This window comes from Echinops telfairi, unplaced genomic scaffold (assembly GCF_000313985.2).
Source record: "Echinops telfairi isolate 266 unplaced genomic scaffold, ASM31398v2 ScPeMD7_6;HRSCAF=24_0, whole genome shotgun sequence".
NCBI lineage: Eukaryota > Metazoa > Chordata > Mammalia > Afrosoricida > Tenrecidae > Echinops > Echinops telfairi.
The window spans coordinates 14032636-14056735 of NW_022103902.1; the positions used below are offsets into that span (position 1 = coordinate 14032636).

Genomic DNA, 24100 nt, shown 5'->3' on the forward strand with positions numbered 1-24100 from the left:
CCCAATTCATCACAGTAGCAAAGTTACAGTTGTGAAGTAGCAACGAAAATAACTTTATGGTTGGGGGGGTCACCACCACATGAGGAACTGTATTAAAGGGTGGTGGCATTAGGAAGGTTGGGAACCACTGCCGGAGTTGATGATTTTACATTTACCCAGTCATTATAAGTCATGAAGTGTCGTTTTGCCTCCAATACTGCTGCTTTCAACACTAGCTATTTTTAACAGTAGCTGCTTTCAACACAGCAGCTGCTTTCTGCCCAGTAGCTGCTCTCTACACGTGTGACTGTCCGCATAAGTACATTATGGCGCCAACCCTGTCACATACACCTGTATTTGTACGGGGTGTAGGTGATGGAGTTGGCGTGATGATGTCATCATGCCGGGTACTCGTATGTGGGCATATTTGCATGTGGGCGGACCCGCCTGGAGACAGATAGAAGAGCCGTGTCTCAGTTCTTGAGACCATGGGAAATATGTGTTTTAGATGATCCTGTGAAATATGGTCTTAGGTGATCCTGTGAAAGGGTCATTCGACCCCCCCAAAGAGGTTGCGACCCACAGGTTGAGAACCGCTGGTTTAGAGGGAGCTTAAGTCTCTGGAGAAAGGGAAATGGGTTTCTTGTTTCCTAAAGTGTGAGGCGGTGTAAAATCCTGGTCTCCCAAGCACTCCTCAGAACCCCCTCGTTGTGTTTCTACCCCCCTATCCTCAGCAAATCCCAGTGCGTTTAGGCTCTCCAAAAACCAAACTCACTGCCCTCCAGTCAGTGCTGACTCAAAGCCGACCCCCCTGCCGGTTTCCGAGTCTGTAACTGTTTACAGGAGTAGAAAGCCCAGTCCTTCTCTCAAGGGGCTGCTGGTGCTTTTGAACTGCTGACCACGGGGATAGTAACCCAACGCATAAGCACCGCCAGGGCTGCTTTCCAACTCTCGGCTGGGGTAACACAGTCACACAATAACAATTCTACCCTGACGCTGCTCTCTCTCTCCATTCCCTCTAGTATATCCCAGCAAGCAACAACAACACCCCCATCCATGGCTTCTACATCTATTACCGGCCCACAGACAGTGACAATGATAGCGACTACAAGAAGGATATGGTGGAAGGTGAGACACACGTGGGGCGCTCTAGTTTCCTCTGCTGGAAAGGGGGTCTGGGGTGGAACAGACCTGGTGAAGCATACGCCCCGGATGCTGGATCGAGGGAAAGAACACATCAGCATCCCGTGCCAAAGACTCAGACATGACACGCGTGGGGCCATCAAATCCTTAAACTGGCATGCTTCCTCCTCACGATGATGGGACAGCAGGAGTTGGGCTGGGCGTTGTTGCTGATGGCATCAGATTGCCACCTGGACGAGGTCCAGAATTCTGTGTGTCTTTGAGTGTGGGGCCAGGCACACCAGAGCTGGGTTACTGCGTGTGACCCTGCCTGTCCCTCTCTCTGCAGGGGATAGGTACTGGCATTCCATCAGCCACCTGCAGCCAGAGACCTCCTACGACATTAAGATGCAGTGCTTCAATGAAGGCGGGGAGAGCGAGTTCAGCAACGTGATGATCTGCGAAACCAAAGGTAGGGCCCTGCCCTGCCCTCGCCAGCCAACTAGTGCAGAGCCCTTAACACGCTGGCCAGCCCGTTTCCATGGAAACATGTAGTGTCAAGAGTCTCCCCGGACCTGTCACTTTGGGAACGCTTCTCATTGGCCTGCTCTAATAGGAAGCACGAGTAGGTGACCATTGAAGAGACCTGGTGGCACGAAGTGTCCCACTGCACTTGGAGCCCTGCAGTCACTTCATGGCCGGACGGCCCTGGTGCTCCCTTCCCAGAAGGATGAGAGCCTGGGAAACCCCGCGGACCGTTCTGCTCGCCCCTGTCCCCACTGCCATCGAGCTGATGCTGAACCCTGGAGGGCAGAGTAGACGTGGGCCTTTTGGGCTCCCTCGTCTGTACATCTTTACGGGAGCAGACGGCCACAGCTTCCTCCCGGAACTCGTCCCTGTCGGCCTCCGTAAAGCCCGCAGGGCTGCAGTGAGCCAGAATGGACAACCAGGGAACAAGGGCAGGCGGCCATCAGGACGGCTTTAAGCGACCATCAGAGCCACAGGAAACTAGTGTGTGGGCTCATCTGGGAGTCCTTCCACCCTTTCCTGAATTGGGAACTCTGTGTCTTTAAGGGCTCTACCCCGATCGTGACATTTGGCACTTCTGTCAGTTGGTTTACTCAGCATACCTGCAGCCCCGTTCCATATGGACGAGACTGAGCATCAGGAAATCACATGCTCGGTAAAGATCAAGCAGCCAAGGAATGGTGGAACAGGTGTTGGCCAGGCTCTTCTAAGCCCAGGACCTTTCTCCACACTCCAAAAACCAAACTCTGCCATAGGGTTGCTGCGGACTCTCAGCAACCTTCTAGAACAGGGTAGAACTGCCCCCGTGAGTGTCCGAGGCTGCAACTGTTCTCCGGCCGAATGGCTGGTGGTTCCGGACTGCTGACCTTATCGTTAGCAGCCCAACATGTGACCACGGTACCACCAGGGCCCTTCTCCACACGGGGACACAGTCAACATGCTCACAGAGCGACCTGTTACTATTTGCACACTGCTCAGTTGGGTAGATAACGTTCTATTTTGCAGCTAGTGGAAGTGAGATAGAGCAGATCGTGGCAAAGAACACAATTCAGGAGCGCACAAAAGGCACAAGCACTGCCTTCGATGTGATGTCCTGTTGCAGGGGCACCAACATCCTCCCTCTGGCTCAGCACTGCACTCAGTTGCCCACCCAGCAAGCCCTTGCGGCTACCGCCCATGTTTGCCACCTGCCCTGGGCCCTTATGTCCACTGACGGGAGGGGAGACAAACCTTGTCTCAAGTAGTACAAGGAAGAGACATTCGCTCTGGTCTGCTGAAGGGTGACAACATAGGGGCCCAAACTCAATAGGTGGACCACCCCTTTTGAGAGGGATAAAAACAAAACCAGCTCGCCCCTAGCAAGTCGCAACCTTTGTCCCACAGCCTATCGTTCAGGATAAAGTGCAGGTAGCTAGCTACATTTGCAGCCCTGGCTAGATCATTCTAGCACCCTCCCTCCCCTCTTTGGGAAAAAACAGATTCGATCTTCAGGCGGGTATGAGGGCATAGCTGAGGAGACAGGGCAAGCCTGGCAGTAGCTCCTGATGGTGGGCCCCACGGTACTGAAAGGGGGCTCTACAAGTGGAAAGGCAGGGCAGGAAGCCCCCTGTTGGTGGGCTTCTGGGAATCGAGGCCCTGGGGGATATCAGGCAGTGGGAGCCCCTCAAGTCTGTGAGGCAGGGGGCAGCATTGTTGGGTTGGACTGGCCGTCCAACTAGGAAGGTGTTTTGGGAACTGGAGCCTCGAAGTAGAGGGCCAGGAGACAGGTGGTGTGCTGGCCTGAGAGTGAGTGAGCGGGTGAAGGCTCCCTGGAGGCTTCGAGCTACAGAGGTGACAGGACTGCCTGGTGCCGCTGCCATGAATTGAAACGCAGACCAGGAAAACGATGTCATGAGAAAGGAATGACATGAGGCCACTTGGAAACACGCTGAGGCTCCAATTCTCCTGGGACGCCAAACCGACATGTCCGATGGGGAACCAACTGCGCCTCGGCGTGTTTCGGGAGTGGCTAGGAGATAGGTGCGGAGGGTGGGGGCAGGTGACGTTGTACAGAGAAGTGGCAGGCGGGAAGAACCAGGGAGACGCGCCCTCTCACCCACCCCCAGCCCATGAGAGCTGCCAAAGGGAGATCGTGGAGAGCGTCCGTCAGAGAGGGAGTGGGGGAACCAGGAAGCATGAGAGTAGGAGCTTACGGGGGAAGATGGTCCGGCAAAGGAGAAAGGAATGAACTGTGTCAGAAGCTTCCTAGGAATGGCAAAGCCCAGGTGAGTAGCACTCACCCTTTGCCCTTGGCTGGGTGGTTTGCTGCTTACTACATCCATTGCTGTCGATTAGACCCCGGACCACAGGGGCTGCGCGTGTCGAGAGTAGCACTGTGCTCCAGGGTAGGTCCAATGCTGAGGTTCCATTAGGACAGTGGCCCTCAACCTTCCTCGTGCCGCGACCCTGTCAGACAGTTCCTCGTGGGGTGGTGACCCCCCCCCCCCAACCATAAAATTATTTTCATTGCTACTTCATCACTGTCATTTGGCTACTGTTAAGAATTGGGCGACCTCTGTGAAAGGGTCGTTTGACCCCCAGTTTGAGAACCACTGCATTAGGAGCTTACCAGGCCTTTCATCAGAGGCACCTTTGAGTAGACTCGAGCCTCCAACCTTTCCGTTAGCAGCTGACTGTTCGCAGCCCCCAGGCCTGTGTTTTAGTGAGTCCCCCTCCCTACTCTGTAAGTGCTTCAGACCCCTTCACGTGTGCAAGAATACATATGTTGGTAAATACATCCATTCCCAATATTTTCTCCCCAACGGGTTACCAGCTGTGGTCTCAAAAGATCTTTGTCCTAAAGACCTGGTTTCAGCCAGTTCCTGCCCACGAAGGCCTCTGGTTCTATTGAGAGGCAGATGTGGACACCATGCTAATAAACGGCTCTGAGAGCCCACCTCGTGAGTGGACTCATGTCCCACACCCATATAATACGCCCCCCCCCACCACACACACACACACACACACACTTTTTGCTGTGAAGGAAATGTTAGATAGTTGTTGAAGTGAGTTTTCTCCCCAATTACAGCTCGCAAGTCTTCTGCTCAGCCTGGTCGTCGCCCACCCCCAACACTGGCCTCGCTGCAGCCGCCACCCCCGGAGACCCTCGAGCGACCCATGGGCACGGGGGCCATGGTGGCACGCTCCAGCGACCTGCCCTATCTGATCGTCGGTGTGGTCCTGGGCTCCATCGTCCTCATCATCGTCGCCTTTATCCCCTTCTGCCTGTGGAGGGCCTGGTCTAAGCAAAGTGAGTGAGCGCCCCTTGTGGACACGGTCGGTCGGGGAGCTGGCCCCGGAGGCCAGCACCCCCAGGGCAGGGTCAGCTGTGCCATGCTCAAAGGACCAGGAGCTTGCAAACCACGAGCCTGGCCCTCCCCCCCAGCTCCCTAACCTTGACTGATGGATGTCTGGGCAGTGGACGTTGGGTCTCCATCTCCGCCTCTCTGGAGCTCGGCTCTTCTCTGGCTCATTTACTCTAGTGTCTGAAGCTGCTCAGCGAACCACACAGTCATACTTATGTGGGCCCTTCCTGTCCCTCTAAATGTTTCCTGCTTGCTCTCTGGTTCCAGGGCTGCTCTGAGCCCTCCCCTGACTCTCAACTAATCTTGAACCGCTCATTCCAGCTTCTGATGGCAACACCTCAGATCGACCCACTTCGTCTAACTATTGCTCCCACTGCCGGACAAAAATGTTTGATTATAGTGGCTCACCTTTATACCCACTGCCGCCATAAGGGGGGAAAAGAAGTAGGTGACAGGAAGAGCAGTCTCCCCCCTTCTGCAGGGCCAACTCCTTGCCTCCCTCGTTTGCCCCCGTGTGGTCAGGAGCCCCCAGCATGTGTGTGGGACTTCTGCAAGCTGCTCCAACATCCTGTGCCTAACTGTACTGTCCTCTTGTCTCTGCAGAGCATACCACCGACCTGGGTTTCCCTCGAAGTGCCCTTCTCCCTTCTTCCTGTCAGTATACCATGGTGCCACTGGGAGGACGGCCCGGCCACCGGGACAATGGGCAGCCCTACCTCAATGGGCGGGGCTGTGCCAATGGGATGCACGTGACCAGGAGTTGCCCCGCTGCCGCCATGGGCTACCCAGGCCTGAGCCCTCCACAGCACTGCCCGGGGGAGCTCCAGCAGGTAGCGTCCTCTTGGGCACGTGGGCTGCTAGCAGGTCTGGGACGTGCAGGAGGGAGTGGTCCCCATCCACCCCAGGCTCCTCCCTGCCAGACTCTAATCATGGGCCTCGCTCAACAGTGAACCCTGCAGAGTTACCCAGAGGCCCTGAAGTGACTTTGTCCTTCACCTTACTTTTGAACAGCAGGATGACACCAACAGCCTGCTGAGGCAGACCCTTCTCAGCAATGGGTGTAACCCCTCGACTCACCTTATCACCAGGTAACCAGCCTGCCCCCATTCCTGCTTTTTACTGCCCTTCAAACCCAGCTTCAGTCGCTTAAAGCCAGATAGCAGTGCTTCTCTTCTCAAAACTCACTGCCATCGAGTCAGTTCCAGTTCACAGTAGCCCCATAGGATAGAACTGCCCCTGTGGGTTTCCAAAACTGTGCTTTTACAGGAATAGAAAGCCTCCACTTTCTTCCGCAGAGCAGCTGCTGGTTTCAAACTGCTGACCTCGCAGTTAGCAGCCCAGCGCATAACCACTACAACACCGGGGTTCCTGTGCCTCCATAAGGGATCCCCAGATCTGGCAGTGCTGTCCCCCAGGGCCGTTATGCTAACAGGTAGCTGCTGTATCTGCAGTTACCCTGAGCTCTGGGGCCTGTGCTGGCTTCTCCTAGCCCTTCCCTCAGCTGGCAGACCAGATGCACCCACATGCAATTGCCTTTTCCCATATGCCCCCGGACACTGGACTTAACACCTTCCCACACACTGAGGGCTTGCACTGGTAAAGTGGACAAGGACTAGATTCACCTGTGGAAACAATAGCACTGTGCGTATTGGTATTCAAAGGGGCACGGGCTCATACCAGCTCCGATTGGGCCTGGTGCCTCGCAGACAGGGAAACAGTTAGAGGTATGGGGGTATAGGCACACTCTGCCCCACCTCCCCCAGCGTTCTTCTGTATCATTCCACACAGGGCTCCCAAGCCTAGCCCCGCCGAGGGCTCATTCATCTACACGCTGCCAGAGGACTCCGCCCACCAGCGGCTGCAGCCCCACCGGGACTGCTGCCGCCTCCAGGAAGAGCCTGCTGCCACCGAGGGCCAGTTGGGACTGAGGAGTGCTCCCGAGAGCCCCCGGATGGAGCCAGCATGGGAGCCCCCATTCCACACAGGTCGGTGGTGGGAACCGAAAGGCTGGAGGGGTGGCAGGGTGCCCTAAGGCAAGCCTGTGACCCAGGCGTGCTGTGGAGACAGCGGGCCTTAAAGAAGGGCGCTGGCCACAGCTCTGACACAGAAAGCGGGGACGGCCACTTTTCCTCATGACTGAAAGTCCTGCAAATTGGCAGGAGGGAGTTGAGGGGGTGCTACTCTAATATTGTTAAGCTGTGGGCCCCCATAACTGAGATAAAAAAACTTCTCCATTTCAGAACGAGAAGCAGCTCTTCAGGTCTCTGCCATTAACGCATTCTGACCCCACCCCACCTCTCTCCCCATCACACTTAGAGGCATTCCCTAATCGCTCCAAAATGCCTGGCTTTGCTGGGTCTTGCCTCTTGAATTATGGAGTAAGGTTGCATCAGTCATTTGGGAGCCAAGTTCTTGCATACAGCTCATAATAACTCTATGCTTCCACAGGACTTTTCTCCAAGGGACGCAGGGCTGTGCATGCCACCCCCATCCCACTGCCTTCCTCGGTGCCAGTCCCTTGGGAATCAGGGTGCTTGGTCTGGGCCCAGGCTGGCCCCAGAATTGGCATCTGATTCACATACTCACTCGTGCTGTAAATGTCAGTGCAGATGCAGATCCTGGGAGATTACATCCTAAAAGGCCGGGAGGGGACCTCCAATGTCATGAAAAGTGGGTGGTATCTGGGGGACAGTGGATCATGCATGGGGTGATCATAAGCAGAAGCCACACCAACAGAGTGGACAGAGCAGAGCTCGCTCCTTCCGTCCACATGTTCACGGGCTCAGCAGCCTTCCCCAGCACCGACCCATGCAGGCCAGGCCATGTGCGCCTCCCGCCCCGACAGCAGAGCTTAGGTCATTGGTGGCCCTCTCTCACAACAGGGGGAGAGATGGTGGTAACAGGTAGCTCAGCAGTGCATGTGGGCTGTGTAACCACCGGATGACGCTCCTTCCTCGGTCTGGACATTCATGTTCCCCTGCCACCTCTCCCCACAGGTCCCCCATGCTGCTTGGGCCTCATACCAGTTGAAGAGGTGGATGGTCCGGACTCATGTCAAGTCGGTGGAGGAGACTGGTGTCCCCAGCACCCCATGGGGGCCTACATAGGACAGGAGCCTGGGCTGCTGCTCTCCCCAGGCCCAGCAGTGCACGTGTCTTTTGAAACACCACCCCCTGCAATTTAGATGGAAGCCAGCTTCTCCCAAAAGACTCTATATTGTTTTGTGTGTGTGTGCATGTGTGTGTTTAAAAAAGAGACAGAGAAAATCGGTATTTATTTTTCTATAATAGCCATATTTATATATTTATGCACTTGTAAATAAATGTATATGTGTCCTTATAATTCTGAGACCTGGGGAATCCTACCCATCGAGGTATGAGAGTAAGAACCAAGAAGTGTCCATATTAACAGATCAACCAGGACAACCGGAGGCAGGCTGCCCACGAGCCTGACCCCAGAAAGCAAGTCTACCCTTAGAAGCTCTTAGCTTCCTGGGAGCTGGGAGGGGCCCAAGGCCCACCGGTCACCTGACGGAAGGCAGGCTCCGTCCGAGGCACCCTGTCCATGTTGACCGTGGGTGCACTGTATGTATCACCAATGGGACACAGGACAGCCGAAGGCTGGATTTGCTAGGACAGGAAAGCATTTCCTTAAGAAGCCTGTGAGGACAGACAGACGTGTACAGTATGCTACGCATCAATAATCTGTGGCAGCCTTTCTCTGTGAAAACAAACACTGTAACTTCTAAATAAATGTTTAGTCTTCCTGTAGCCCTCAGCTTGGTCATGTATGAGTCCACGTTTTCTTCCAACACGAGTGTTCCGTGTTTGAATAGTCCAAGAAAATAGGCACGTGGGGCACGTCCATCGGGAGAGGAGCTCTGGAAAAGGCAGCAGCTGTTTCTCATCGCTTGTGTTTGGAAATAATGAGTGTCGAGTTTTCATTAAGGCAGAAGGCAGTGGTAACTGCCCACGCCGAGACCGACAGTGCGCGATCAGAAGGAAAGTCGATTCGGCCGTTCTCTTCAGAAGAACGGATCGAAGAAACGAAACTAGCCCTCTTTATATAGGTGTATATGTGGAGCAGATTATTTCTCCAAAGTACCAGCTAGTTAAATGCTAACACAGCATGTGAACACTTGGTGCCTGACCAGATTTACATCCTTCCATTCCATTGCCAGAGGGGGTTGGCTCACCAGCTGCTTCAAGTTTACTTACTACTGCCCAACCAAAGAGCTGACCATCGATTCAAATTTTAGCACAAATAAGCCATTCAATAGATCGTGTGTGGAGGGCACTGGAGCTGGGTGGAGAATGAAGGGTGCAGGGAAGGCGTGTGGCCCTGGAAGTGAGCGGCTTAAGAACATCGGTGAAGTTGAGGTAGAGATGAAAGGCCACTCGAAACGCTTAACTCCGAGTCCTGTCGGGCTCTGGCTTCCTGTCCTCACAGTGAAAAGTTAGATGAGCACAACCCAAAGGGAGCCCAGGGTGTCCAACCAAGATGGGTGCACCCTCCCTCTGCCGGCCCGAAGAAAGACAGCATCTGTCCGTCCCAGACAGCGCTGCTTCCGGCCTCGCAAACAGCTGAGCCAGAACGCTCATCCAAACAGTGATGTTCAGAGGCATTTTTTAAACAGTGTTTAATAAGTGGCGGTGTGCCGGGCACGTGGGACTGGGGAGAAAGGAGAAGTAGGGTGTGGCTGGGAAGCACAGAGGGCCCGCTCTGCTGGCCCTGTCAGCAGGGAGGGTGGGGGGACAAGGCCCCTGGCCTTTGCACTGCTCACCTGGGCCCTGACATCTGAGCTGCGACTCACGCCCCCCGCCTTTGGTGCCCCGTTTCTCTATCTCCCCCCTGACGATCTAAGGTTCTGTTAAACGTGTGGATCTGGCATGGTAGGGTAAAACCGTCTGCCCTCTGCACAGCTCTGGGGTCCTGACAACACTGTGATTTCAGCTCTCATCTGGCTAGAGCAGAGGATGTACATTGTACAGATAGCAACTGGAAACACAGGGAATCCAGGACAGGTGACTCCTCAGGACCAGTGGTGAGAGGGGCGATGCCTGGAGGGCAAAGGGAATGTGGGGTGGAAAGGGGGAACCGAATCTAAGTATTGCCTCCTCCCTGCGGGGTGGACATCAGAGAAGAGGGCAGGGGGAGACAACGGACAGTGTAACTTATGACAAAACTAGAATAATTAATGAACTATGAAGGGTTCATGAGGGAGTGGGGAGGAAAGGGGAAAATGAGCAACTGATATTAAGGGCTAAAGTAGAAGGCAAATGTTTTGAGAATGATGATGGCAACAAATGTACATATGTGCTTGGCACAATGGATGGATGTATGGATTGTGCTAAGAATTGTATGAGCTCCCAATAAAATAAAAAAAATTAAAAAAAAGACAGTCCTGGGCAAGAAAAGGTGCTGCTTCGGCAGGTCAGTGGAAGGTGGGCATTGGCCGCCGGCCGCTGCAGGAAAGAGTGAGCTAGGGTGGCAGCGGGCTTTTAGCCTTTCGGTGCAGAAAACGAAGGCGCTCAGCGTCTCGGCTTCCCTGAATTCTGTCCTTCCTGAGATCCGGGTGGATTCGGTGTTTCAGATGGCCCACACTCGTTTGTCATTAGAAATCACACCTGTTGAACAGTTTGATTCGGCCAAACTCACTGCCATCCAGTCGACGCTGACCCGCAGCGGCCCTAGAGGACAGGGTAGAACTGCCCCTGGAGGACAGGGTAGAACTGCCCCTAGAGGACAGGGTAGAACTGCCCCTAGAGGAGAGGGTAGACCTGACCCTAGAGGAGAGGGTAGACCTGCCCCTAGAGGAGAGGGTAGACCTGACCCTAGAGGAGAGGGTAGACCTGCCCCTGTGGGTTTCCAAGGCCGCAACGCTTTACGGGAGCAGAAAGCCCACCTTTCTCCCACGAAGAGGCTGGTTAGAAGCCCACCGTGTAGCCCACGATGCCAACAGGGCTCCTCCGTCAGCCGAGGCGACATACCTGACCACGTGGAAGAGTGAGGCCTGGTGTTTGGAAGCTGGAACGGAGCATGGAGTTCAGCGCTTGGCTCCACAGCCTCTAAGGATGGGCCTCTTGGTGCCAGGGGGCCTGAGTGCAGCCATGATCAGCTCCGGCCCCGAGGGAGCTGTGACAGGCGCTGGACAGGCGCTTCTTGTCAACCACCAGGATTCTATGATGCTATGGAGATGGGTCCTAAAGAGCCAAGTTCTATGTACAGTTGGGTCACAGGTAATTCTATTTGGCCTGATTTTTGGCTCCTCCCACCCCTCCACACCCCCCACACCCCAGGGGAAGACTGCCTCCTCTAGCCAGGAGGAGGCAAGAATGGCTCCACTGAGGGGCCGGACAGCTTTCCGCCTATGTCCTGCTGTGAGCGACTGGTGCTTGACTATTGTTTGAAGCTAAATTCACCGCAGCCTCGGATGCCCACACTCAATGACAGGTTCTAAACGAAGTCTGGGATCCAACAGAAATGAAAGGCAGCCTTGGTGGTACAGTGGCAAATGTCCTTGGCTCTAGGCGGCTCGGCAGTTCAGTTCCTCAGCAGAAAAGGGCTGGCAATCTGCCCCCGTAGAGCCTACCAGTTGCCACTGAGCCATTTCTGTCCCTAGCCACCCTGGAGTACAGAGTCCAACTGCCCAGAGGGTTTCCAGGGCTGTACTCGTGACAGAAGCGCACAGTCACTTCTGTCCCTCACAGAGTGGCCAGTGGGTTTTAAGCGCTGACCTTTTGGTTAGGACCCACCCCTCTTCCCGCTTTACCAACTGTGCGGCCAAGACTCTATCCCATAAAGATCACAGCATGGGAAATGCTATAGGGGTGATCCTAACCTGTCACAGAGGGTCGCTATACATCAGCATCAACTGAACAGCACACAACACCCTGGAAATATTCACAGTAGTCTGACACCATTGAGATCACTCACGGGTGGTTCCAGCCCTGGATTCCAAGGAACGCTTAGCCCACAAACCCAAAGAACAACCTTGAGCTAATGTATAGTTTAGAAGGTTCCATATAATCCAAAGCAATGGCTAAGGAGGATCTCTGAGCCGAACAAATCTATTTTGTTGCTTCCCTGTCTGACTCTTCCCAGACTGGCGGACTATTCAGTCGGGAGGGGTTTGCGAGGCAGGGTGATTCAAGAAGCAGGCTCCTTTTCTGCTTGCCACCAGCTCCACGGAGCAAGCTGCTCTGCCATGTTTGGCAGCATTTCTTGAATCCCTGGCTGTCTGGTGACAGCCTTACAGACTCCACACTGTCAGAACTTCCATTTGCATTTCTGATTTTCCGATATTGTTGGCGAAACAGCTTCCCTTTTTTTCCCTTCCTCTTGTGTCTTTCTGAGGAATGTTTTAAAAACACTGAAGTTTATTTTCCAAGGATCAAATGCTTGAAAGAGCACCTTGCTCAGGGATTGACTTTTTTTTCTTTTTGCCAATGGCTGAAAATTTAGAGAACTGAAAAATGAAGTTTTCTTAAAGCCAGATACATAGATGTTTTTATTTGTTTGTTTGTCTTCTGAGACTTTTTCTATTTCGTCTAGCAAAACCCAAGCATATCTAGACTGGTTCGGTTGGAGGATAAGTAATGGTAGGTGCCGTCAGTACTAGCATAACCAACCCAGGGGGGCATGATTCAAACGACACGACTGAATCTGGCGTTAGACTTTTAGGAAAGCTCGGTTTAAAGCAATCGGAGGGCTGCAGGTTACAAGGCAAACACACTTCTTTTGTGTGAGTTGTATGTCTAAGAAAAATACTGGATGGATTTGAGAGGGGGGAAGAAAGCAAACTTAAAAGTCGATTTGGGAGTGGGGAGGGGGCTTTCACTCATCTGGAGGATGAATGGGCGGGAGGACAAGGCCACCTTTCTTACGCAGAACAGTAATCTCTTCCTTCAAGGCCAAAATCCTTTCTGCCTGGACTTGGATCAGCTCGGTGACTTTCTCTTTCGCCACAATATCTGCTTTCCTAGGGCCCTGGAAAGCGTTGCCCTGTTAAAAGAAAAATGCTTTAAGCATCATTTGGAAAGTGAAAAAAACAGCCTTATGCATCTGTGAGGGCCATGTACCTTATGGTCTATCTAAACTAACCTCACGGCCATCACGGCAATTCGGACTCATAGCAACCCTACAAGACCGGGCAGAACTGCCCCTGTGGGCTTCCGAGACTGACTCTTTATGGAGTAGAAAGCCCCGTCTTTCTATAGCGGAGACGCTGGCGGTTTCCAACCACCGACCTGGCAGTTAAGCAGCCCACCTTGTCACCACTCTGCCACCAGGATTCTTAATTGCTCCTTAATTTAAGGGGCCAAAAATGGGATTTCCACTGAAACCCCATCCTTAGAAATGTGTCCGTGTGGGTTAATGAGCAATTCTTAAAATGCCAGTCTTCTTCAGAAGGGAGCACATTGAAGCCGGCCGTTGGTCATTCATACCCTAGAGGGCTCATCACTGGAATCATAAACGATAAGGCATACCCGCCATTTCATATAGCCCAGAATTTGTTCCAAGAAGTAAGTATCTTTTTCCTCACCTGTTTCCCTCCCCTCTTGAGCCCACCCCTGCTCAAGCTCTGGACATCACCTCAGATCTCTCCAAGAAACCTTTGCCCCGATGATTAAGTCAGGATTGCCTTCCTAAATTCTATCGAAACACCCATCATTAAGCATTGTTATTATCAGATGGAAGTATATGAAATTTGCTTTTGACACCTTTTTAACCTGAAAAAAACAGTACTTTCCTTTAGTTTGACCTCAATGCTTGTTTGTGCTTTGTCCAGCTTGAGGGTGGGCCCAGGCACCTGGATCTCAGCACTCTACCCGGCAGCCGCCCGCCTGCTTGTCACCCGAGTGGGAGTTCAGAACCTTGGAATGAGGGGCGTAAGGAGCAGAGCACCTACCTAGCACCCATTCTGTGCCAGGTGCTTTCCAGCCACCATCTAATGTAATCCTTGCAACTCCACAGTGACAACTTTTGTTCCCATTCCACAGAGAAGGAACCTGAGCCTCCGAGAGATTCACGACTTGGCCCAAATCATTCCACTCCATTCCACAGTGCTGGAAGCAGGATTAGAACCAGGCTGCCTGAACCCCAAAGTCCAGGATCTTTCCGTTTTCCCATACTTAACTTCAGGAGATATTCTTGACTGGCTACCCGATCCCCTTCTACTTCTCTCTTGCCCACCTTCACTTTAGTGGCTGGGAATGATGATTCCTCTCCTTACTAGGTTTCTCTTCCTTTTTTCCCCAGGTTTTTAAAAACTATTAGTCATTTTATTGGGGGGCTCTTAACAAATCTTATAACAATCCATCATTCAGTTGTATTGAGCACACTTGTACATAATTTGCCATCAACATTTCCAAAACATTTTCTTTCTACTTGAGCCCTTGGTATCAGCTCCTCTTTTTTCCCCTCCCTCTTCCACCCCACCCTCGTGAATCCTTGATCAGTTATATATTATTGTTATTTCGTGTCTTATACTGTCCGTTGTTTCCCTTCACCCACATTTCTGTTATTTGTCCTCCCTCGGGGGTGGGTGTGGGTGAGCTATATACCCAACCTTGTGATGGGTTCCCCTTTCCTCCCCACCATCCCCCATCCCTCATGACATCGCTGTTCCCACTACTGTGCCTAAGGGCTGTATCTGTCCTGAGTTCCATGTGTCAAAAGCTCCTATCTGTACTCTTATGTGTACTCCGGTCTAGCCGGATTTGTAAGGTAGACCTGGGGCATGGTAGTGGGGGGGTTAGCGGGGAGGAAGCATTCAGGAACCAGAGGAATGATGTGTGTTTCCTCAGTGCTATACTGCAACCTGGTTGAATCGGCCCTTCAGTTTCTCAGAAGAACCCGGCCCCCAGGTGTGGAACATAGAGATGTGACTTTGAAGGAAATAAACATGAGAGGATCACAGATACTGGCCCTGACTTCCGCTCCCTTCAGACTGCTCATTAAGTGAAGGGATGAGGGATGGGAGGTGGGGGGAGAAGACCCTATTTTCTTAAACTCCTTTTGGTTACTCCTGGGGGCTTTTGTTACTTGCAGCTAAATACATGCCTGATATACCAACTCATTCCCAGTCATGAGTGCAGATACTTTTGCGAGCACATGATACATAATTGAGAATACTCCAGATGTGTTAGGTTCTAAGAAGGAATGGCTCAAGTCAGGTGAGCATCCATTTCCCATAGCTGTTCATTTCACTTGACACCACCCCCACACCATGTTCACAGACGCCCGCTGGAGCTGAGGTCAAGTGAAATGAACAGCTATGGGAAATGGGTGCTTTGACACCAAACTTAAGAAGTATGTTGGTGTAATCATTTATGCCTTCGCTTTTCAAGACAACAGCAAACCTCATGGATTAAGACTTGGGTGAGTTCAGCGCACCCGAGAGACAGGCAATAGAGCTAGTCTCTCAGTCCCCCTGTCACGTGGCCGATACTGCTTCAGTGTCCCCAGATACCTCGATGGCTTGCAAAGAGTCCAAGAGCTCGGCTTGTTGCAGTAGCAGCACTTGATATTGTTGTGGTCGTACACCGCGGGCCTTCCCCACTCTGACAGAGAGTCTGAAGACAAGAGACATACCTGCTGGTTCTGCAGCATGTTCAGTCGAGAGTCAAGCTTCTGCTTCTCAATACATAAGTCATTCATCTGATGAAGCTTTTTGGTGTGTTCTTTTGTCTTCATCATCAGTTCCCATCGCAGTTGGGCAATCTTTTCCTACGGGGGAAGGAGATGCAAAGTGGGTTAAGTGAACGAGAGAGGGAAAGGGAACGGAAAATCGAAATAAGGCAAATGGAGCAGCAGACACCATATCAAGACAAAGGAACCCCAAGTGGAAATGTCTTCAGAAGGACTGCATCGAGGCTGATCGCATTCGATACACGCATTCGATACACGAATCTAAGCCTGCTCAAGGGCAAGCGGAGGTGATGATAAGATCGGTATCAGTAGCACCTCATTGTGGAAGACTGAAAGTACGATTCAGAGGGGGTGCTAGCTTATATTGCTGAAAAGGAAGTAGGAGAAATTAAGCAGCAAGCTTCTGTACTTTGCTCTTTCACTAGTACTGGCCCAGGAGCCTTAAAGTAGCTGGCTTAAAGGGCCAGGCACTTGCAACATGGCTTTCTTTTCTTCTTGGATTGCTTGAACAAAGCATTTTAGACTACTTACATTATGTTCAAAATTCCCCCGAGAAGGACTAGTCCCACTGGCAGGGAGACTTCTTCCAAAGTACAGTGATAAATCTTTGATTAATGCCACAAGAGGGCATTAATGGGACAGCTCTCTAGTCCTACCTACTGATGAGACAAGACAGGAAGTCCTACTAGCTTGTGGGTTACACGACTTTTGTAACAGAACCGGAACTGGACCACTGACTCATGCCCTGGTTAGAGAACTATTTGTAGGCAATTAACAAACTTACAAGACCCTACCTACTAAATAGCCTAGGCCGCATTACAAACTGTAGTACTCTGACGCTTTCTAATTTCCAGAGTCTAGCAGCACGCAAAAACGACGTGATAAACACAATGAGGGCAGTCAGCGTAAAGCAGTTCAGTTTCTAACATTTCTGTATTGCTGGAGGTCTCAAAATAGAATCTCTCTGTAATCTTTCATGCTATTTTCTCACCATAGCTGCAGGTAAAAGCGGACCTCAAAACTCAGGCTAATACCTTCTTCACCCAGAGATAGGCAAGCTCCTCTAAGTAAGTAAGTGGTACGGGGGCTGAGACGGGCCTATGACCACAGGGGCGCCAAGCAGGGCTGACAGACCCCTCCCCAAGCTGCACGGGAGTTGTCTGGGAACCACTGTGGTTTCTTGCTGCCCCCAAAATTTATCCAAGGCAGCTGCACTGTCCCCCAGCCCTTACCTCCCACATCTTCATCTCCTTTGCATTCGACAGCTCTTTTCGAAGTTTTTTGATCTTTAGTTCTTCAAGGGTTGTATTAACAGATAGTGTCTGCAGGGCTTCCAGGTCTATCACACGGCCAAACTTTCTGATCATTAGCTGGCACACGGTTTCCTCCATTTCTAAAAGAAGATAGTCCCTGCCTTAGTCTTTCAGGGTTATCACACAGACCCCGTAATAACCATGAAGCTCGATGGTATCGCTTTTGTCAGAACAAGGTGAAGATGTTATGCTACTAAGTGATGTTTCCTCTGGCTCGTGACTGGGTATTTTACACCCTTAAAATGCCATTCTGGTATGCTGCCTTTTTAACCTCACAATCCCTCATAAAACTGACTCCGTTTTAACAACTGGCCTGATTTGCCCTTCCGCAACCGGATTGGGAATTAAAAATTTTTTTATTATCTTATTCATTTCCACAACATCTAGCGTTAAGAAGAGAGTGGGCATACAGTAATCAAAACAGCCTGGTGCTAGTCTAACAATCAGCCCATAGAACAAGGGAATTGAATTGAATTCAGGATAAACTTACTGATCTAAGGCCAGTGGATTTCTGACAAGGGTGCTGAGTGCATTCATGGGGAATGAACAGCCTCTCAATAAATGGGAAATTAGATCTCCACATGCAGGAAGCTTACACCTTACACAAAAGCACAATAAAAACGGGATAAAGATCTAAATATACAAACTAGGACCATAAAATTCTTAGAGAACAAGCATGAGTAATGCTCTCAGGATTAGCTTTCCATGGTGGATCAGTTAATGTAATAGCAAAAACACAAACTACAAAAGGCAAAATAAGTGAATTAAAAATAAGTAATAAATACATTAAAAAATAAGTAAAAAATTTTTATCAAACAACTTCACTAGAAACTGAAACAGCAATATATGGGTTAGGAGTATATCTTCTGTAACCATATATGTGATAAGAATCTCTTAGCTAAAATATACGTTCAATGGGCAAGGGGCTTGAAAAGACATTTCCCCAAATAGGATCTTCTAAAGGCTTCTAAAACACACAAAAAAGATGCTCAGTATGATTAGCTACGAGATAACATTTCACTCGCACTAGGATGGCTAAGGTTTAAACCAGCAAACGGAAAATAACAAATGTTGGCAAGGAACTAGGGCAATTGGGAACCTTATCCACTGCTGGAGGGAATGCCAAATGGGACAGCTGAAGTATTAAATAAAAAATAAAGACGCAGAGGGAGGTGGGGGACCAGCCCCCACCCGCTGCTACTCCTACAAGTTCAGTAATACTACTTCTGGGTTCAGTAATGCACAATTGTATGGTTGAGATATATAAGCATTATATTAAAGTCATCAAGAGCATGAGAGATATTACAATAATACAGTCAGACACAATACATGACAACATCGCTCACCTCAGCCCAGCTTGGTGGTCCACGTGGAGAGAGGGGGAAGGGAAGGAGGGGAAGGGAACAAGGGAGAGGGGAGTGACCAGGGAGTGAGCAGCAAGGAGCTCAGAGTCAGAGAGACGGATCTATATTGCTGACTCAAGCCTATATAACCTTTGGGGGCATGCCAGCCCACTAATTACAGGTAGAGACATACGTCACAGGGAGGGGCTGCACTATAGGTTACACAGCAATGAGAGGGTGGTCTAGGGGGTGGTCTCTGGGTCTCCATAGGAACATTATCAAGTAGGGTGTAAACCCCTCCTACAGGAGCCTGTCCATTGTCTCCAGAGGCAGGGAGCAGGCCCACCCCCCGTGGTGGGATGAGACAGCAGTCTAGCAGCAAGTATCTGACCTCCCCCCACAGACAGCCACCATGAAAAGCATTGTGATGGTTCCTCAAAAAACTAAAAATAGAACTACCATGTGACCCAGCAATTCCTCTCCTAGGGATAGACCCCAAAGCAGAGACTCAGAAAGGAGCACTATGCACAAGAGCCAAAACGTGGACACAATCTAACTGCCCATGAGCAAAACGTGGTACGTGCATGCACTAGAATACCACTCGGCCAACAGGAGAAATGAAGTCTTGCTACATGCCACAGTTCAGGGGGAGTTTAAAGATATTATACTGAGCAAAAAAACCAACCACAAAGGGACACAGAGTGTACGGCCTCAGTTACATAGCAAGGCAAGAACAAGGCAAGCAGAGACTACAGTTCATTCACGGTTACCACGGACTAGAAAGAGGGAGGTAGCAAGGGTGGAGAAAACACATTGATTAAGAGTAGGGCTACCCAGCTGATTATTATACTGGCTCTCAATAAGTTGTACACCTGTCAAAAACGGAATTGGCCCAAGTTATGTCATAGATATTTTTTCAATAACAACAGAACAAAGAAGAAAACCGCTGCTGAGGGCGCTTGGTTCTTGGTCCCTTGGCCATGGCTTCGTGTGACATTCTGGCTAACTGGCCACATACATGTCTGGTGCTTCTGTTCTACCTCCTAGTTTACTGCAAGGGGCCATTCAAGGCATAACAATGGACCCTAAGCAACAGAGGAAGCAGGAGAGTCGCTCAGAGGAGGCCCCCCTGGGCTATGTGGCTAATTGCCTCTGAGAACAACTGCCTCCTTTGCCAGGAGACCCCAAGAAGTGGATGTCGCCTGGCTTCCATCACTGAACATTGTGACCACAGATTCCAGAGAAGAAGACTCATCAAACGGGGTCAAAGGCAGAACCGACTTCCAAACTCTTAGAGACAAAAAGGTTCTCTCGAGCCTGGAAAGTGGATGAAGCCCTGACATTTTTGTCCTTAAACCTTAAGCCCCAAATATCCTTGAATTCATATGAAAACTAGCCAACAGTTAAACGTAACTAGTTTATTAAAATTCAGAATGAAAAGGTCTACTTGAGCACTATGCTCTTTTAAGAGCCCTCTATGTGGGAACAAACTGACCACAGCAAATGGAAAGACTCCATCGAAAGCTTGGGGGGAAAAATCCTATCGGAAAAGTCCAACTACTGCCAGGTAAACCTATAGACTTGTAATTGATGAATGATGTTGTTATGTAAATAAGGTGAGCAATCAGTGAAGTGTCTTGTAAAATAATTCACGTGTTACATTTGTAGCTCAGGATGATCATTAAGTGATAGGTCTTTCTCGAAACATTTGATGCCCTTGCACAAGCAACTTGGATTTTGTACTTGTATAAATGATGACTTTTTAAAAACTATGGCAGTATCTAAATTACTTTTGATTTTATTGTGATCTCTCAAAGCAGAGATTACTCTGTTCTTTTCAATTTTTTTCTTTTACTCTGTCTTTTTAAAGAAATCGTTGACTGGATTCACAGTGATTAATTTTTAAAATATGCATGAATGTCATCCCCGTGTGTGATAGGAAGAGTGGCGTGTTCTGTGTCTGTGTCTTGTTATCCCTCCAATGTCGATGTCAAATAAGTTTCTTCAAGAAGTCTCTAGACGTGTAGAGGGAAAAGATTGGCCCTGCACATTTTTATTTTGGGGGGTACATGAAATTGATGTTTATTGTCTTTGCCAAAATTGCTAGAGCTGGCTCAATAGTATCCTAACACTTTATTCGTAGTTGGGGTAGATTTATTTGGTTTGTATTGTGTGTGGGTGTGGCACTATGTTCAGATGATCTAGGAATAATGACTAAAGTTTTGCGGCATATGGTGAGGCAGAGGAACGGATGACTTTTAAGCCATACCATGTTTACAGTTGATTTGCACAAATACGTTTGTATCTGATTTGTCCAATACAGAATTTTAAATTATTTAAGGAAGAGGAATGAATAAATTTGGGAAAAGGTGATTTCTTACCATGCACATGCTTGATTTTAGATTTTAAAGTAGTTGATGTACCCCTCTGTACACTTAACTAGGGTAAATGTTTGGGATGCTTTTGTCTTATGTATAAATGTTATTTATTTAGCGTAGATATTAAAGAGAATTTTCTGGAGAAAAAAAAAAAAAGAAAGAAAGCTTGGGGGAAGTGAGTTGCCCCCTCGAGGAAGGAGCACATGAGATAAGGAGGCTGAGAGGGTTGCGTAACTCAAAGGATGCCATCAATGTCATTAACGTATACTAGTAGAAACGGTGTAATTGGTGCATAATTTGCTGGTATAGATATTCCCAAGAGAAACAACAAAATAAAATTTAGAGAGAGGGACAAAAAGATCATCCCTAAGAAACCTGATGGAGTAGGTCCACTCTATCACCCAGGGTCACTCACAAGAATCATCAGGATGAGGAAGGACAAACATTTTAAATGTCCTCCCACTTCTGCAAAGTGGGGTTGTCTGAGGAAATCGGGAGCAAATATGGTTCCAATTTCCTTGTAGCGGGTTTTAAATGTTGGTTGTAGTATAAGATGAGTCTGCTGACCATTGCCTGAGAGCTCTAATGATGTGTGAAAACCGTATCAATGAAGGAAAAGGTACCAACAAAGAAACAGCACAGGTGCCTAACGGATGTCCCCCTCTTACTAAAAGTCACCACTGACGTCCATGCAGTGATGGTTCCCGAGAGCCGGCATGGACCGCCGTGCACGGTGGATCTTCTGGGCCCTTTCCAAACCCTGCTCTGGTTGACTGCCCTCCGTGCCCTGGCCTGCAGACTGCTTCTCCCACAGCAACCTGAAGAATGCAAGGGGACCCCGCCAAGGGAACAAAGAGGGGCAGGGCTGGGTGGAAAACACCGGGTCTAAGGAGAATCATCGCGGGCTTCCTGGTGACACCTAAAAGGAGTCGTCAGTAAGGGGCGGCATCTTTAGCCAGGAGGAGAGGCCATTTCCAGGAAAACCAAACCAAACCAAAAGTGGCCATTAGCCGTGTAGGGGGTGATAATGGAGATTAAATGGGGGAAGGGGGAGGGGGTGGTTAGAGGGAAACGATGTGATTTCTAGACCCCGTGCTGTGACCAGTTCTTGAAAGTTCGATTTAGAGAGCCAAACAAATGAGGGTACTAATATTTATGTAGGGTCACTGAGGCAGGCTAGCAAAAGCAGCTCCATTTTTGATAGCTGCTCAGTGACTTGCCCGTGCCTCCCTCCCATCTCAGAGGGTTGACTGCTAGTTGACCTGCCCGTTCTCCCTCCCCTGATGGGAAAGTCTTGGCTGGCGATTAATTTTAGAATGTCCTCCCATGTTCCCAGGTTCTGGACACTACAATTAGTTTTGACTATTCAATATATCGTTTGTTTTGATTATTTTTCGATATTGTTCCCTTTGATGTTGTAATCTGAAGGGTGTGGTTAATATTGTCATGATAACCAGATGTTACAATCAATTTTGGCATTGTTTCTTTTATGATAATCTTGTCATGGTAACCAGGAGGTTATAATCAATTTTAGTATAGTTTCTTTTATGATAAGGAATGTACCCTGGAATGCATGCTTACTCTTCTTGAAATTACCATTAATCCATTAATTTTGCTTTCTGCTTCTGTTCATGCGTGCTTGAACCCTAGACAGGTGATAAGTGAGTTTTGGGCCTTAAAGATGGACTGAGAAGTCCACTCGGGGCTGCTATGAGGGGAAACATCTTTAGCTTCTCGGGAGCCCAGCTAACTAAATAAAGACCCTTCTAAATTCCAAGACATGATAATGGCTGTCATTTATTTGAACCCATGACATCACTGAGTCAGAACCAACTTAACATTGAGTAAATAAAATTGGAAACAAACTAAATGTCCATCGAGCACAGAATAAAGAAATAAACTTTTATATCCATACAATGGAATATTATTGTAGCAGCGAAAGTGATATCTGATTCACCTCAAAAAAGGGTGAATTACAAAAAATAAAGTGAATTACAGAGGGTATGCCTAGTAGAATGCCATTGCAGCTAAAGGCCTGTCGAGTAGCTCTGTGGGTTGTGTGTGGATATGCACATATGTACACGTACATACTTAGTGGTAGCCATGGGGGGAAAGGCTACAAAATACTAGTGGAAAGAGATAGGGCTTCAATTGGATCACTGATGCTACCTTTCTCAAGCCGGGCAGTGGGTTCACGGGTTATCATTACATTACATTATCCTATATTTTATCATAAGGAGCCCTGATGGCAACAGTGAAGTGTTGGTGGCTAACTGAAAGGTTAGCGATTCGAACTCACCCAGTAGCTCCTCAGAAGAATGAGTTGATGACCTGCTCCCATAAAGATTCTCAGGGAAGAAAACCAAAAACCTCACTGCGGTCCAGGAGATCCAGTGGTTTCTGAGGCTGTAGATCTTCACAGGAACTCAAAGACTCGTCTTTCTCCCACAGAGTGGCTGGTGGGTTCAAACTACTAAGCTTGAGGTTAATAGTCCGATATGCAATCCACTATGCCACCAGGGCTGCCACCTGTAAAGATTGCAGCCTAGGAAGCTCTACCGGGCAGCTCTACTCTGTCAAATGGGGTTACTAGGAGTCGAAACCAACTCAATAGCACCTACCAGCAGTAACAACATAATCACCGGCATCAACATTTTATCACACCTAAGACCTTTTGCACTTGAAAGAAAGGAATTTTATAATCCATTAAAACCAAACCAGAGAGCAACCATTCATGGTATCAGTGGCGGTAAGTAGCAAAATGAGGAAGATGTTCTTATTTCCTCCCGTAGTGGTGCTGCCTATATGGTGGGATATTGTTTTCTAAGGTGGACATCATGCTTGGTAGAGGAGGAGGTTGGTGAAGAGGAGGAAGACCAACCCCAACGAGATGGACTGACACAGTGGCCGCAACAATTGGGGCGCCAACATCACCACTGTGAGGAGGTGCCAGCCCGGGCAGTATTTCCTTCTGTTTTCCCTAAGGCCGCTGTGACTCCGACCTGACCGGACAGCACCTAACGACAACCATGTGTTGGAGACGGTTACTGGACAGCCTTCTCTCAATACGCATCGCTCCGTTCTCCCTGGGCACCGGTACTCACTCTGTATGGTTTTGGCCATCTCTCTCTTTTCTCGGATCAGCAGCTTCCGTCTCTCCCGGCATTCCCTGTTTAGTTTCTGCTGCTGGACATTCTCGTGGTGGAGTTGTAAGATTCTCTCCTGCAGCAGTCCCAGGGAGCGATTCGAGAAGACCAAAGTACCGGAAAGATCGTTAGGGATTTCTCCAAACATCATATATTCTACCTATGGAAACAGAACAGAAAACACACACACACAATGAAGATAAGAAGTCAGTCTGGAGGTGATGGACAGTGTGGGGAGAGGCACGTTCCTCTCTGTCCCTCTCTTTGTCTGTTACCCCTGGAATGGTCTGGAAT

General features: G+C 49.6%; 2 protein-coding genes across 6 annotated transcripts in view; one reads left to right on the top strand and one right to left on the bottom strand.

Annotated features, from left to right (window-relative positions):
• Positions 1-8743, top strand: part of BOC (BOC cell adhesion associated, oncogene regulated) — an 83153-nt gene extending 74410 nt beyond the window's left edge. For 3 of the 5 annotated variants that reach the window (XM_045286208.1, XM_030884437.2, XM_004706485.2), the window contains 7 exons: positions 1002-1107; positions 1451-1573; positions 4697-4918; positions 5577-5803; positions 5985-6061; positions 6762-6958; positions 7970-8743. In XM_045286208.1, the coding sequence (XP_045142143.1) occupies positions 1002-1107; positions 1451-1573; positions 4697-4918; positions 5577-5803; positions 5985-6061; positions 6762-6958; positions 7970-8157 (1140 nt within the window). In that variant the 3' untranslated portion in view covers positions 8158-8743. Of the gene's footprint in view, positions 1-1001; positions 1108-1450; positions 1574-4696; positions 4919-5576; positions 5804-5920; positions 6062-6761; positions 6959-7969 lie in introns of those variants that run through there. The other 2 variants (XM_045286209.1, XM_045286210.1) reach the window with 2 other exon arrangements.
• A 3711-nt stretch (positions 8744-12454) lies between these two features.
• Positions 12455-24100, bottom strand: part of CFAP44 (cilia and flagella associated protein 44) — a 113249-nt gene continuing 101603 nt past the window's right edge. Inside the window, exons 31-34 of the mRNA XM_045286152.1 lie at positions 23765-23966; positions 16859-17019; positions 15570-15704; positions 12455-12977 (exon numbers count right to left, since the gene is read on the bottom strand). Coding sequence (XP_045142087.1) covers positions 12810-12977; positions 15570-15704; positions 16859-17019; positions 23765-23966 — 666 coding nt within the window. The 3' untranslated portion in view covers positions 12455-12809. The remainder of the gene's footprint in view (positions 12978-15569; positions 15705-16858; positions 17020-23764; positions 23967-24100) is intronic.